We start from the raw sequence: 13,257 nt of genomic DNA, 5'->3' as shown, positions 1-13,257 counted from the left end.
TTTAATATCATATATGCATATATGGGTTTGATTTGCATATGCCTGAATTTATATATTAAGGAGCTTGATCAACTATATATGCATTTAGAGCTAAATGGATACAGTTGTTCAAAAAAAAAAAGCTAAATGGATACAAGTAAACGATCATTATCGACCGTTTAAAAGTATAAACAATTGTTGTAATTGCTCAAGTTAGATGGACAGTATCTCAAATTAGTTATTGCAATTTTGTCCTGTGGAACATCATATATTATTTAGAAAGAAAAGTAATGGCACAAACCTAACTTTATAATATGCCATATAGGATTTCACATGCACCCATATGAGCCTTTTTATCATAATTACATTTTTAAATATGAAAAATACTTAAAGGAATAACAACAATCCTAAACATGATATGATAGGTTACATGGCATTATTAATGTGTATTATCATGATGAGATCATAATTTCGATAATTTAGAGGAGAGGTATGATGAAGCTGGAGTCCATGTGCTAAAGGTTTTCCAATTTTGTTCACTTTAGTTTACTTTTGAATGTGATTCGGTTTTTTATTTGCCAAAATTGGAACTTGGAACCACAAAAAAATTAAAGCTATGATGTGGGTTATATATAACTAGATGGTGAAGTTAGTAATGTGAATATGAGTCTATTGTTAATTAGAGTTGATCGAACAATGACATGAATGTAATATTTGCTGGAATAATATGTGAAATCTTATTGAAAATGTGACTTGAAAGCATCATACTTTAAAAAATAATAATCAGTTTTTATAAATGTATTAAGTAACATTTTGTATATTAAATAGATCATTCTACAATAGAAACTCGATAAACTAATAATCACGCTAAATTAGTAAATATATCATTATCGAGTTGAATCGGTTGAAAATATGACACAGATCGATAAAATAATATGATGATATATTTTTTAGAAAATTATACATGAATATATAGTCCTACCAAAATTATAAATTAATATTTTATATATACAAGGTTTATATAAGTACAAACAATATTTTATTATTATTTTTTATATTCACAATGAAATTCATCTTTATTTCCCCTTAACACATCAATATATTTTGATAATATTTAGTAAAACTACATCTTACCCTACAACTAAATTTTGTGGAACATATTTTATATACACCAGATAATATAACTAAAATGATACAAAAAATCGTCGTATCTCTAAAATTTATCTTATATATATGACAAAATAAACTTTTTATTTTATTAAAAATGTTCTAGATATAGAAAAATCTTGTTTTTTGTGTAACAAATATGAAAAAATCTAAAAAAGTAACTTTTTATAAATCAATAAACCCTGTGAATTAATAAAATTTTGTACTTTCAACATTATTAATTTATAAAAAAAGAAATTATAGTACTTTGGTCTGAGAGAGTTGAACCAAACCGAGGATGACCAACATATCTGGATCTAATTTAAACCGTCCAAAAAAACCGTCTGAATACACGTAATTACAGTTTCATCCCTCTATTATCTTCCAGTTTCGAAATCTTCATGAGTAAAGTTCACTTAATTAAAAAAGAAATATAGCCGTTGGGGAAGAAGAAGAAGACAGTAACGGCTATTTTTCCCTTTTGTGTTTATTATAGAGCTTTCCTCAAAGCCCTAAGTAACCAGCTTCATCACTTATCTCTCAAACTCTCACGTTCAGAGAATCTCAGATCTAAGAAACAGAGGTTATTCATCATTCGATCTCTCTCTCGTTTCGACTCGTTGCTGATTCGTTGCTACTCAAGTGATAAAGATGAACGATCTAATGACGAAATCGTTCACGAGCTACGTGGACCTAAAGAAAGCAGCGATGAAGGATCTGGAGTCAGGACCCGACCCGGATCTCGTCGAGATGTCGAACAGAACCGACGAGAATAATCTCTCCTCGTTCCTCGAAGAAGCCGAGAAGGTCAAAGCGGAGATGGCTCTGATCGACGCCACGCTCGCTCGGATCTCGCAGTACAACGACGAGAGCAAATCCGCACACAGATCCGAGTCCGTGAAGTCTCTCCGCAACAAGATCTCCAACGAGATCGTCTCCGGTTTACGGAAAGCGAAATCGATCAAGGCCACGCTCGAGGAGATGGATAGAGCGAACCGGGAGATTAAACGGTTATCCGGAACTCCGGTTTACAGGAGCAGAGTGGCTGTGACCAACGGTTTGAGGAAGAAGCTGAAGGAAGTGATGATGGAGTTTCAGGGGCTGAGGCAGAGGATGATGAGTGAGTACAAAGAGACCGTTGAGAGGAGGTACTTCACTGTAACCGGTGAGAGACCAGACGAGGAGATGATTGAGAAGATCATCACCGATGGAGGGAAGAGTTTCTGACAAGAGCCATTCAGGAGCATGGGAGAGGGAAGGTGTTGGAGACTGTTGTTGAGATTCAGGACAGGTACGACGCGGCGAAGGAGATAGAGAAGAGTTTGTTGGAGCTTCACCAGGTGTTTCTTGATATGGCTGTGATGGTGGAAGCGCAGGGTGAACAGATGGATGAGATCGAGCATCACGTGATGAACGCTAGCCATTATGTTAAAGATGGGGCTAATGAGCTCAAGACGGCGAAGAATCATCAGAGAAGCAGTAGGAAATGCATGTGCGTTGGTATCATTGTGCTGCTTCTGATCATTCTTGTTGTTCTCATCCCAATCATTACCAGTTTCACCTCTTCTTGAGAGAGACATGACTTAGTGTTTGTTTTGTGCCCTAAAAGGATGTCTTAATCCTTATATGCAATGATGAATGTTTTTACCTTATATGATTGTGAAAATGAATTATATTCTATGCACAAAAAACATTACTCAGCAAATGTTAAAAGTTATTGTGCAATTAAGTATTGCTGCAAGTGGTTGTTTCTCTTCTTGTTCTTGAGTTTCCTGAAAGCAGAGGACTCGATCTGTCTCACTCTCTCACGGCTCACACCCATCGTCTCGCCGATCTCTTGCAGCGTCTTCATCCTCCCATCTTCCATCCCGAATCTCCAACGTATCACTTGCTTTTCCCTTGTGCTCAACGAGTCCAACACTTTGTCTAAGTCCTCCCTCATGAACTGTTTTATCAGAATATCCTCTGAAGTTTCTGCTTCAGGGTCTGATATCACTTCCTGCATGCACAAAACCCAATCTCACATTTACTACTATATGAACAAAGAAGAAGACTACTATGTATGGCGTGTTATGGGAGGAGGACGAACCGAAGGTTTGAGATTTAGATTGATTCCGATCTTCTGGTCTAACGACCTCGGAGGCTTAGGGGAGAGTAGAACCGCCATGAGCCGTTTCATCGACAGTCCTGTCGCCTCTGCAACTTCTTCGTTCTTTGGTTGCTGGCCTGTTTCACTGTACAGTTGCTTTCTTGCCTCTTTCACACGGTATGTTGCTTCCACCATGTGAAACTGCCAAATCATCACCCAGACTTTGGTTTAAACTTGTCAAATGACTTTAAAACATTTGGTGATGAGACTTACGGGCAGTCTTATCATTCTGGACTGATCAGAGAGAGACTTTCGCACTGCTTGCTTGATCCACCAATGCGCATAAGTTGAGAATTTAAAACCCTTTGTAGCATCAAACTTCTCTGCTCCTCTCACAAGCCCTCTGCATCCTTCCTGTGATGCATTTTTTTTTTTTGAGAATTTTTTCAAAGCAAGAGGATATGATGGTTCAACATTTACTACAGGAGCGACTCGAACCTGGACAAGATCTTGGAGGTTCATCCCAGCTCCTTGATAGTTCTTGGCAATGGAAATGACGAGACGAATGTTGCTTTTAATCATTCTGTCCTTGCATTGTGTGCCGTGAGTTATACGTTTCCTTAGAGTCTTCTGATCAACTCCAGCAGCAGAAGCCCACTGTCCAAAGGTTGGCTGATGGCCACAACGCTCAGTCAGCTCTGCTTGAAGTCTTTCCAGCTTCAGAAGGTCCTAAAGACAGACCCCAGAGTCAATGATCAAGAGAAACCTCAATAAAGAAGATACTACTACAATAAGAAAAGAAAAAGTGAAAAAAATCTATATGAGTTTTTATATAGATTCAAATGTTAAATTGGATTATATCATCTACCATTAGTTTCATCACTCTCTAACATTGTTTTTTCCCTATAATCTAGAAACTTAAAGAAGATTAAGAAGTGGCTAGTTTATAATTTGGAGTATCAGAGACAAAACCTGTATTCCTTCAGACAGCTCTGTTTCTTCTCTGGCAGTGAGTAGCTTAGAACTGCTTGTTGTCATTCTTAGATAACGCAAAGGATCGTTATGGTCAATCTCCTGTGAAGCGACACGTTTCTTTCTAGAGCTCGAACCAGTAGTCTTCACAGACTGCTGCATAGATGAAGCAGTTTTCTCTAGCCCTTTTGCTCTCCGAGCTTTCCTTTCGGTTTGGCGTGTAGATCTCACAGCTGAACTCACCGAAAGCTCCTCCTCCTCCTCAAGAGGCTCAGCTTCTTGCTTTTCTTCTGATTCTAAATCATCAGACGACTCTTTATTACAGTCAGGTGCAGCAGGTGAAGTGATTCTATCGCTCACAACTCCAGTGTCTGAAACCGCTAGTTGTCCCAATATGCCAGCACGTTCCTTCTCTGTAAACTGATCCCACTTTGAGCGTTTCTCCCCGGCGGCCGTTGGTGAAGTTAACAATTTCGCGTTGTGGCTGTTTCTAAACGATGTGGCATCTTTCGCAACTTTGACGGCGGCTCTAGCAAGAGCCACTGCTTCAGCCGCTGCTGCTGCAACTACTGCTTTATCGCTTGTGAGAAGTGTTTCAGAGGCTAAATACTTTGCCTATAGATAAATAAAATGTAAGTTTTATTCAATAATCTTTGCTGAAACTTGTGAGAAGTAGTGTTTCAGAGAGATATGGTAAAATATATAATGACCTCAGTGGAAGAAGGACCAATGGTTCCTGTATAAGTCCATTGTTTGTCTGATATTCTTGGAGTTGAATCAGTATCGAAAGAGGGTAGTCTAAGCTTGGCCACATCAATAACAGAAGTTAATAATAACGGCGGTGAAGTGGATACTGCTGCACATTGTGGTTGGAAGAAGACTGAACCCTTGTTCTGTTTTGCTGCACATTGATATAAGATGATAGACATAACAAATATCCTTAAACGCTGTCGTTTTGTAATCTATAATCCTATCAACTAGATTTGGCTATTGTTCAGACATAAGGGGAGCTTAATACAATCGGAACCATAGAGACTAAACCTTACAGCTTCCAAGTCAAGTCTACCTTAAGATTCTGGAAAGGTTCGATATTTAACATGAGAATGCAATTGAGAGAGAGAATACTTACAGACAGAGTGAGAGGTTCTGAATTGAATAGAGAAAGAATCAGGTGGGCACTTGAACTGAGGAAAAAGACAAGAAGACATGCTCTTTTCCGGCTAAGCTCGAAAGCTATGTCTGACCATTGGAAGCCGTTAAGATTGCAGAGAGGAGAGAGAGGAAGGTTTGAGAAAACTGGTGATGGGGATGAAGACGAGGAATGGATAAATAAGTTTGTCAAAGGGTTGACTCTGCTTCCCTTCGTTCATTAAACTTTCAGAGTTGTTTGGGCCTTAACTAAGCCCGTTTAGTTATTAAACCACCATTGTGGGCCCAATCTCATAGGGATTATTGTATAGTATTTTGATTTCTAGTCAAATTTTAACATTATGGGCCTTATGGCATTGAATTTACCAATTTAATAGATTACAAAAGAATTCAATTGAAGATGCAACTTATACTTTAGATTTTGATCCGAACTATAAATAGTTCTTCAATTTGGTTATTTCGATTTTAAAGTAACGAGAATTTTTTAACATTTGAGTTTAAGATGTTTTAAGTTTTTTTTTATAATAGGCATCTTTTAAGTAAACAGTGTGTGGCATATTTTTTTGATGTAATATGTTTAAAAAATTATTTAAAGATGATATGTATATTTAATTAGTATTTGATATTTTAGTGTATAGAACCTATTCTTTCATTAGTGAAATGTAATAATGATATGAATTGTCAATTTCAAAATGAAACTGAATTTCTCCTATCCTATATTTGTATTAATTACTGTCATTTTCTTATTGCTTAACCAGAAGAAAACTATATCCACGAACAAAGTGTTCACAAGTGTCTGCAATTATATCACAACAGATAGCGGTTCAGTCGACAGTCTACCATTACCATCTATGAAAGCAAATAAACAATGTATATCACAACAACTGCATTATCGCTCCAACGGTGATTGCAAGAGGGATATACAGAAATGTGAAGAATACAATCATGGCAAGGAGGGACAGGAAGAAATTTCATTCTCTTTTGTCAAGTTGGATTATCTAATCTGCTAGGTTTCTAAAACATTGCTCTATCTTGTTTTTTCTTTCTTTTTGCCAAGGTAGAGTATTCTTAGATTAACTTTTTGTAAATCTAAACATCATTAATATGATATTAACGTTCTTAGCAAAAAAAAGTGTCTGCAATTACTAAAATGCAAAACATTTTTTCTATACGTGCTAACAATGAGTCACATGGCATTCGCAAAACGTGGAGGATACTTAATGAGACTACGTACGGTCCCAAAACCAACGTCTACATGTAGTTAGGATAATTTAATGAGAAGAGTGAACAACAAGGAGAGCACCAAAGCACATGTATGTAGATGAATTTCCATCAATATTAGTGAACAACAAGGGGAAGAAGGTACCACGATTCTTTATATTTTTTTAAAAAAAATGTAAGAAACATTTGGCTTTGGTATTGTTATTCTGATTTTCCAAAACAAAGTGTTTTCTCTTTTGCTGGCTTGCATAGGAATGGATAAACTAACATCATATAACTTAACTGTATGTACTCGTTGCCCTACGTGATATATATGTCAGTTTTTTTTTCTTAGTTGTTGGTGGATTGTATCTCTTTGTTACATCTTCGGGTGAATCTATCTATTTTGTTGCATCTTTTGGTGATTGTATCTCTTCTTATTTAGTCTTTTGGTTAAAAACGTATAACGCCAACTGTCAGTCTAAGAAGGACTTTGTCTAGTTGAACTTCTGGAAAGCAATAAACCTGTCATTCATCACTAGAATCTTCATATATATGATGACGGAGACATTCTTGTTACTAATAATGAGGTCGATCAATAGAATCCTCCCGGTCCATAGGTCAACGAATAATTAAACAAAACAGTATATGGTTGAACGAAATAAGAAAACCTCATAACGATGCATATGCACATGATGGTTACATTGTATGGGAGTTGTCTTGTGCCCACTCTTATTAATAACGTGACAAAACGTCGTTCGGTGCCAAACTTGACAAATCTCTAAATAGCAACGTACAATTCTGACAAGTGTCACTTTCTCCACAAATATGTGATTAGCACATGCCAGAAAAATCAAATCAAATGGATGGAAAATTCCAAGCAAGCAAGCAAAGAAAAGAAATCAATCAAGTCTTGCGTGCTACAATTTGTAAGAAGAGTTTTTTTTTTTGGGTCACTAACGTGAAAATATATACAAAAGAATGAATGAATAAATATATGCCCTGATTAGGTAAACAATATTGTAACAAGAAAAAAAAGGTAGACAAAACGAAATCTTGTTTTGAAACTATAAGGGGAGGAGCTACGAAGGAGGCAAATTCAAATAAATATATATAGAGAGAGTTACATACGAAAAGCCATCTCATCCACATTTCTCTCACCCACTTTCTCTCTCTCTCTCCGCGCTTTTGTATTTTTTTAAAATACATTTTCTCCAAAAAAAATTGAGGATCGGAAAAAAATAATAATAACCGAGAGAAGAAAATAGAGAAGGAGATCGTGAGAGAGACAGGGAGGCAGAGCTGAAGAACGGAGATAATTTTTTAGGTTTGGAGACTCCGTAGAATCATTGGCGTTACCTTTCATTCATTCTACACCTCGAAGGTGGTACCATCTCTCTCTCTCTCTCTGTTCATCCGAAATCTCTGGAAATAATAATATTCCAATTACCTTTTTTAATATAAAAATTTGTTCTTTATTTATTTTTTGTTTTTGTTTCGACGATCTGATTTAATCGGTTTTACTCTCGTCTACCATCTGTTCTTTGTTGTTTTGTATTTCAGATCTGGATTTTATTTTATTTTTTTTCTGTATTTAGGAATGTAATAGCGATTCTGAGCTTTAGCATCATCAGCTGACAATGTTGTGAATGCTCTATAAAAAAAAACTGTTTTTCTGCAGCTACCATTTGGATTGTTTAACCTCTCTAGCAACTTTTGTCTTGAATCCTCGATAAGCTCAAGGGCAGAACATGATATAACTTAAAAGACTTTTCACGATTAAAAACTCTGTCTCTTTGTGTTGTGTGTGTGTTTGAGATTTTAGGTGTTCCTTTAGTTGATTATTTTAATTGGTGAGAGCATACACCCATGATTCTAATTGTTTAAAGATGTAGCCTTTTTTATTTAAATGTGTGTGGCTGTTTGTTCAAAATTTCTATTGTTCCTTTAGTTTGATTTTAATTAATTTACTAAGCATATTATTATTCATCATGCCAATTGCTTAAAAGATGAAGCATTTGAATTATTACATCACTCACACTTATATTAGCTTCCTTTAATTTTGGTGTATGTCTTGGTGGCAGTGTCTTCTGAACGCTCCATCTCCTCGTCATGGTGGCCACCTCTGCTACATCCTCATTCTTCCCTCTCCCATCTTCCTCTCTCGACAACCCTAATGGCAACAAAGTTACCTCCACTAACTTCTCTGGACTCAATCAAGCACCAAGCTCCGGAGGTAGGATGAAGGTTAAACCAAACGCCCAGGCTCCACCCAAGATCAACGGCAAGAGAGTTTCTTTCCCAGGCTCAGCAGCACACATCGTGAAGACTACTGATAATAGCCACGATGTCACGCAACAGCACGCGCCCAGAACGTTCATCAACCAGCTACCTGACTGGAGCATGCTTCTCGCCGCCATTACCACCGTATTCTTGGCCGCTGAGAAGCAGTGGATGATGCTCGAATCGAAACCTAGGCGTTCCGACATGATTATGGAGAATCGGTTTGGTCTAGGGAGAATCGTTCAGGACGGGCTTGTGTTTCGTCAGAGTTTCGATATCAGGTCTTATGAGATAGGTGCTGATCGCTCTGCTTCTATAGAAACTGTCATGAATCACTTACAGGTATTAAAAATCACATGTTGTCACTGCACACTCAATAGATAATCTAACTCTTTATGCTCGTTTGACAGGAAACGGCTCTGAACCATGTGAAGTCAGCTGGACTGCTGGGAGATGGGTTTGGTTCTACGCCTGAGATGGTTAAGAAGAACTTGATATGGGTCGTTACTCGTATGCAGGTCGTCGTTGATAAATATCCTACTTGGTAAACCTCTCTCTCTCTTGCCACTTGAACCTTTTAAACAATAATCACCTATGCTCATATGACTGACTAGTGACTTTGTTGCAAACAGGGGAGATGTTGTTGAAGTTGATACATGGGTCAGTAAGTCTGGAAAGAACGGTATGCGTCGTGATTGGCTAGTTCGGGATTGCAACACTGGAGAAATCTTAACTCGAGCATCAAGGTTTGGCTATTAATTTTATTAGAGTATTGAGTTATAGAACCATTCATGTGTTAACAGAACATTTGTTATGGCAGTGTGTGGGTGATGATGAATAAAGTGACGAGGAGATTATCAAAGCTTCCTGAAGAGGTTCGAGGGGAGATAGAGCCTTACTTTGTGAACTCTGACCCTATCCTTGCAGAGGACAGCAGGAAGTTAACAAAACTAGATGACAAGACTGCTGACTATGTTCGCTCTGGTCTCACCGTAAGTATATAAATAAATATTTTGTTTTTCAACTAAAAACTCTTGAGAGAGATTCATTCTTATGGGGTTTGATTTGGTGATTTAAACTCTTTTTTTGCAGCCGAGATGGAGTGACTTGGACGTTAACCAGCATGTTAACAACGTGAAGTACATCGGGTGGATACTCGAGAGTGCTCCCGTGGAGATGATGGAGAAGCATAAGCTGAAAAGCATGACTCTCGAGTATAGGAGGGAATGCGGGAGAGACAGTGTGCTTCAGTCTCTGACCGCGGTTTCGGGATGCGATGTTGGTAACATTGGGACGGCTGGTGAAGTGGAGTGTCAGCATTTGCTTCGACTCCAGGATGGAGCTGAAGTGGTGAAGGGACGAACGGTGTGGAGTTCCAAAACACCAACTTGGGACACTACATCGTAAAGAAAAAAAAAGTAAAGACATGGGTGCTTTGGTTCCTCTGTAAAAAACTATACCTGCTTCTTGCAACCACCACCTTTGTATATTTTCTTCTTATTTTTGTTTTTTGTTTTTTTTTTCTTTTGATGGATATACATTATATTTATTTAATCTTTCTATTTTTTTTATCTTTTTGTTACGATTATGTTATTTATCAATGTATTTCCATGTGCAATGACCTTTTTTAAATCCCACTCTATATTTATTGTACTTTTTTGAGTTTAGTAGCTGTTCCAGCTAAACAAACACGTGAACCATGTACTTGTGGGGAATGTAATGCTTTGTATCTGTCAAATTTATTGAACGGCTACTAAATAGACAACGAACAACCAAAACGGTTTGTGGTTCTGTCCAGCACAAAATGGCATATTAGAAAAGCCATAAAGCAATCATTATCACAAACGACAAAGAAAAAAAAAGCTATAAAGCAATATTAATCTGGAAATTAAAGTATAAAATACAAAGCCGTAAAGGTAGACGAGAAAGGACGAGAAGAGTGTTATAGGGGGAAAGAGACGAGGAAGAGATGAATATAACACGGATGTTAAGTGATGCACTTGAAGTAAAATGGAATAGGACCATCACACATCGTGATTTCATTTGCATGCATTACAAAATTAGCTTTACTTCAAATTTGTTTACTGGTAGTATGTGGATTTGATCGATTTTCATTAGAGTTAGCTCGACTTCAAGTTAGATGAACTTGAAGCATAAGCTTAACATATATTATAATCCTCCTCTTCAAAATATTATATCCAGGGATGTCTTGTCTTCTTGAATTATTTTTGGGTATATTTTCCTCTTGAGTTATTTTATCCAACTCATTATAATAGTACAACTCCGCTCTAGCTTGACTTTTTAGATTGAAGTCACGAGGATAACTATGAAATCCAGTAGCTAACTTGTACTTAATTATTCGATTTATGAGTAATGTAAAAGACATAAAAACTAAATAATCATTGTAAATTTGTAACTAATTAAAAATTCTGTAGATAATTATCATTACACCTCCAGAATAAACACATATTCTATGTATATAATTTTGTAATTATTATTATAACTCCAACAGACAGAATGCTATATACTACACATACAAAACCTGTAGTCATCAGAACCGAAGGAGAAATGATTAAAAGAATGATGCCAAGAACCCCACAAGAACCAAACATAACGAATTATACTTTATCATGGAAGAAGAATTTTTTCGACCCTTAACCGAACTATCTTCATCATCACTCTCAATATCTTTAGGATGGTCAAAATTGGCGGGAACTATAGTATCAGGAGCAACTTCATCATCACCACCACCTGATTGAGAGGATTGGCTTGGTCCAGGAGCCGTCTCATCATCTTCATCTGGTGCTGGTAGGCCTTGACCATGTGTTACATTTATCATGAAATGTTGTCCAAATTTGCATTGTTCACCATCATAGTTTCCTGAGAAGAAATAATTGGAGCCTTCTTTGACAAGAGGAACTTTGACTGTGACTGGAACTGGAGATTTTGCTGATGGTTTTGCAGCCGACCACTCTCTTGTACTATTGTCTTCATTATTGATGTAATCACATGATTTGTATGTTTTAAAGTCATATGTTTGCACCACTGAATGGTTGCTATCTGTGTTGAATACTACATTTGAACAGCAACAATGTTTATGATTTGAGACTTCATAAACCAAAAACAAAAGGATCAATTAAAAGTATTAAACTACGCATTTTGCTAAAATATTGTATTTTTCTATTATCTAAAAGTCAGAAACTACATTTTCTTAACATTATGATTTCTTAAAAACATGCTTGGCTTTTATTAGATATATATGGTTTTCCAAAATTCAAAAAATAGAGCTAAAATTTGGTGTTAAATAAGAACTTACCGAGGAAATCACCCAAAGAAAAGGATTTGGAATCAGCCCATTTCTGATAATTTACAGAGGGTCTCTCCTGGATATCGAACCATCCTTTGGACTCGCCCACAGTGTAGTTCTTGTACGCATCAGCCGACAAACTCAGAACCATAAGGCTCATGATGATGAGCAGCACATTAAAACAACATGATGAAGATCCCATGCTGCATGACATAACTCTTCTTCCTCTTCCGATTCTCTTGATTACAGAGCTTTGCTTTGATTGATCTATCTTTGCTATATACATAAAGTATTAAGCTTGTCACTGGCATGTGGACAAGTCTTGATGTTTGGGGTATACGAAGGAACAAGAAGTCGGTCCAATTAAAAACCAACGCCTCCTTCTCCTTCTCCTTCACACCACGTGATCTCTCACCTTATTTTTTGTTGTCTTGGCTTTCCTACATCTGCCAACTGTCGTTTCTACAGCCTTACTAAATGGAATCATTAGATAACGTGTTCTGTAGTGTGCTTTTACTTTAGTAAACCGTAGATTTGAAGTTATTTTCTTATTCCAGTAATTTCATTGAAGATTACATCAGAAACTTTCAGATTTTACGTTTCGGAAAAACAATTTATTCCAAAATTAAATAAATTAATAAAGAAAATTTTGCCAAAAATTAAACCACATGTTCATTATATTATGACCACTGTCATTTGAGATGCAAACAAAAATGAAAAACTTACATCAGTAAGTTTCCTTCGGTGACTAACAGATGCAAGTTCAATTAAACTTTTTCATGACTGAATTTTAGTTGGGCCTTCATAACTCAAACAAAAATAATGGGCCAGGAGATATTTATTGAAAAGGAACCCCATTATTTTAAAGTTTGGGAAGTTTAGGTTTTAAATCTGGTTAACCCGAACCGAACAACCTTTCTTGATCAACAGGTGTGTTATAACTGTTAACTATGTGTCCCATCACGTACTGGTTTCCTCTTATCTCAATGAATATAAATCCCTGGATAAGTACCTTAGAAGGATGTCAGATATCATATGGCATACCTCCTTGACGCCTACATTGCTTTCTCATCAGAGTTTCCATGAATAACTGAAAGCAAATAATATAATGTATGTTTAGCATGGAGTTGCG

The 13,257-nt window shown here is 36.7% G+C and overlaps 4 protein-coding genes across 4 annotated transcripts; 2 read left to right on the top strand and 2 right to left on the bottom strand.

Moving 5' to 3' along the window:
- Nucleotides 1-1,629: 1,629 nt before the first annotated feature.
- LOC108822657 (syntaxin-related protein KNOLLE) lies at nucleotides 1,630-2,777 on the top strand. Its single transcript, XM_018595791.2, is given in 2 exon segments — nucleotides 1,630-2,335; nucleotides 2,338-2,777. Coding segments are annotated over 2 exon segments (918 nt in total). The 5' UTR covers nucleotides 1,630-1,776; the 3' UTR covers nucleotides 2,697-2,777.
- Nucleotides 2,758-5,511, bottom strand: LOC108822656 (RNA polymerase sigma factor sigB). The gene is made up of 7 exons (XM_018595790.2): nucleotides 5,316-5,511; nucleotides 4,897-5,087; nucleotides 4,187-4,801; nucleotides 3,713-3,943; nucleotides 3,488-3,628; nucleotides 3,215-3,415; nucleotides 2,758-3,124 (listed from the first exon to the last, which is right to left on the bottom strand). Exons 1-7 carry the CDS (start codon nucleotides 5,392-5,394, stop codon nucleotides 2,840-2,842), a joined length of 1,743 nt encoding a protein of 580 aa, XP_018451292.1. The 5' UTR covers nucleotides 5,395-5,511; the 3' UTR covers nucleotides 2,758-2,839.
- Nucleotides 5,512-7,647: 2,136 nt separating this feature from the next.
- LOC108823083 (palmitoyl-acyl carrier protein thioesterase, chloroplastic) lies at nucleotides 7,648-10,471 on the top strand. The gene is made up of 6 exons (XM_018596313.2): nucleotides 7,648-7,919; nucleotides 8,620-9,160; nucleotides 9,229-9,362; nucleotides 9,451-9,564; nucleotides 9,639-9,810; nucleotides 9,911-10,471. Exons 2-6 carry the CDS (start codon nucleotides 8,648-8,650, stop codon nucleotides 10,223-10,225), a joined length of 1,248 nt encoding a protein of 415 aa, XP_018451815.1. The 5' UTR covers nucleotides 7,648-7,919; nucleotides 8,620-8,647; the 3' UTR covers nucleotides 10,226-10,471.
- An 803-nt stretch (nucleotides 10,472-11,274) lies between these two features.
- On the bottom strand, nucleotides 11,275-12,537 carry LOC108821067 (early nodulin-like protein 18). The gene is made up of 2 exons (XM_018594113.2): nucleotides 12,135-12,537; nucleotides 11,275-11,890 (listed from the first exon to the last, which is right to left on the bottom strand). Exons 1-2 carry the CDS (start codon nucleotides 12,409-12,411, stop codon nucleotides 11,391-11,393), a joined length of 777 nt encoding a protein of 258 aa, XP_018449615.1. The 5' UTR covers nucleotides 12,412-12,537; the 3' UTR covers nucleotides 11,275-11,390.
- Nucleotides 12,538-13,257: the final 720 nt, after the last annotated feature.

The sequence above is a fragment of the Raphanus sativus genome, chromosome 8 (genome assembly GCF_000801105.2).
Source record: "Raphanus sativus cultivar WK10039 chromosome 8, ASM80110v3, whole genome shotgun sequence".
In the NCBI taxonomy this organism is placed as follows: domain Eukaryota; kingdom Viridiplantae; phylum Streptophyta; class Magnoliopsida; order Brassicales; family Brassicaceae; genus Raphanus; species Raphanus sativus.
The sequence above is the reverse complement of the archived record's forward strand: the minus strand, read 5'-3'. Positions and strand labels throughout refer to the sequence as shown.

Coding starts and splice junctions, on each gene's coding strand:
- LOC108823083 (XM_018596313.2), top strand. CDS start 8,648: ATGGTGGCCACCTCTGCTACATCCTCATTCTTCCCTCTCCCATCTTCC. Junction 9,363..9,450: donor GTTGATAAATATCCTACTTG/GTAAACCTCTCT, acceptor TGTTGCAAACAG/GGGAGATGTTGTTGAAGTTG. Junction 9,565..9,638: donor ATCTTAACTCGAGCATCAAG/GTTTGGCTATTA, acceptor TTGTTATGGCAG/TGTGTGGGTGATGATGAATA.
- LOC108822656 (XM_018595790.2), bottom strand. CDS start 5,394: ATGTCTTCTTGTCTTTTTCCTCAGTTCAAGTGCCCACCTGATTCTTTC. Junction 3,629..3,712: donor ACCTCCAAGATCTTGTCCAG/GTTCGAGTCGCT, acceptor AATGCATCACAG/GAAGGATGCAGAGGGCTTGT. Junction 3,125..3,214: donor ATCTAAATCTCAAACCTTCG/GTTCGTCCTCCT, acceptor TTGTGCATGCAG/GAAGTGATATCAGACCCTGA.
- LOC108821067 (XM_018594113.2), bottom strand. CDS start 12,411: ATGTATATAGCAAAGATAGATCAATCAAAGCAAAGCTCTGTAATCAAG. Junction 11,891..12,134: donor TTCTTTGGGTGATTTCCTCG/GTAAGTTCTTAT, acceptor GTTCAAATGTAG/TATTCAACACAGATAGCAAC.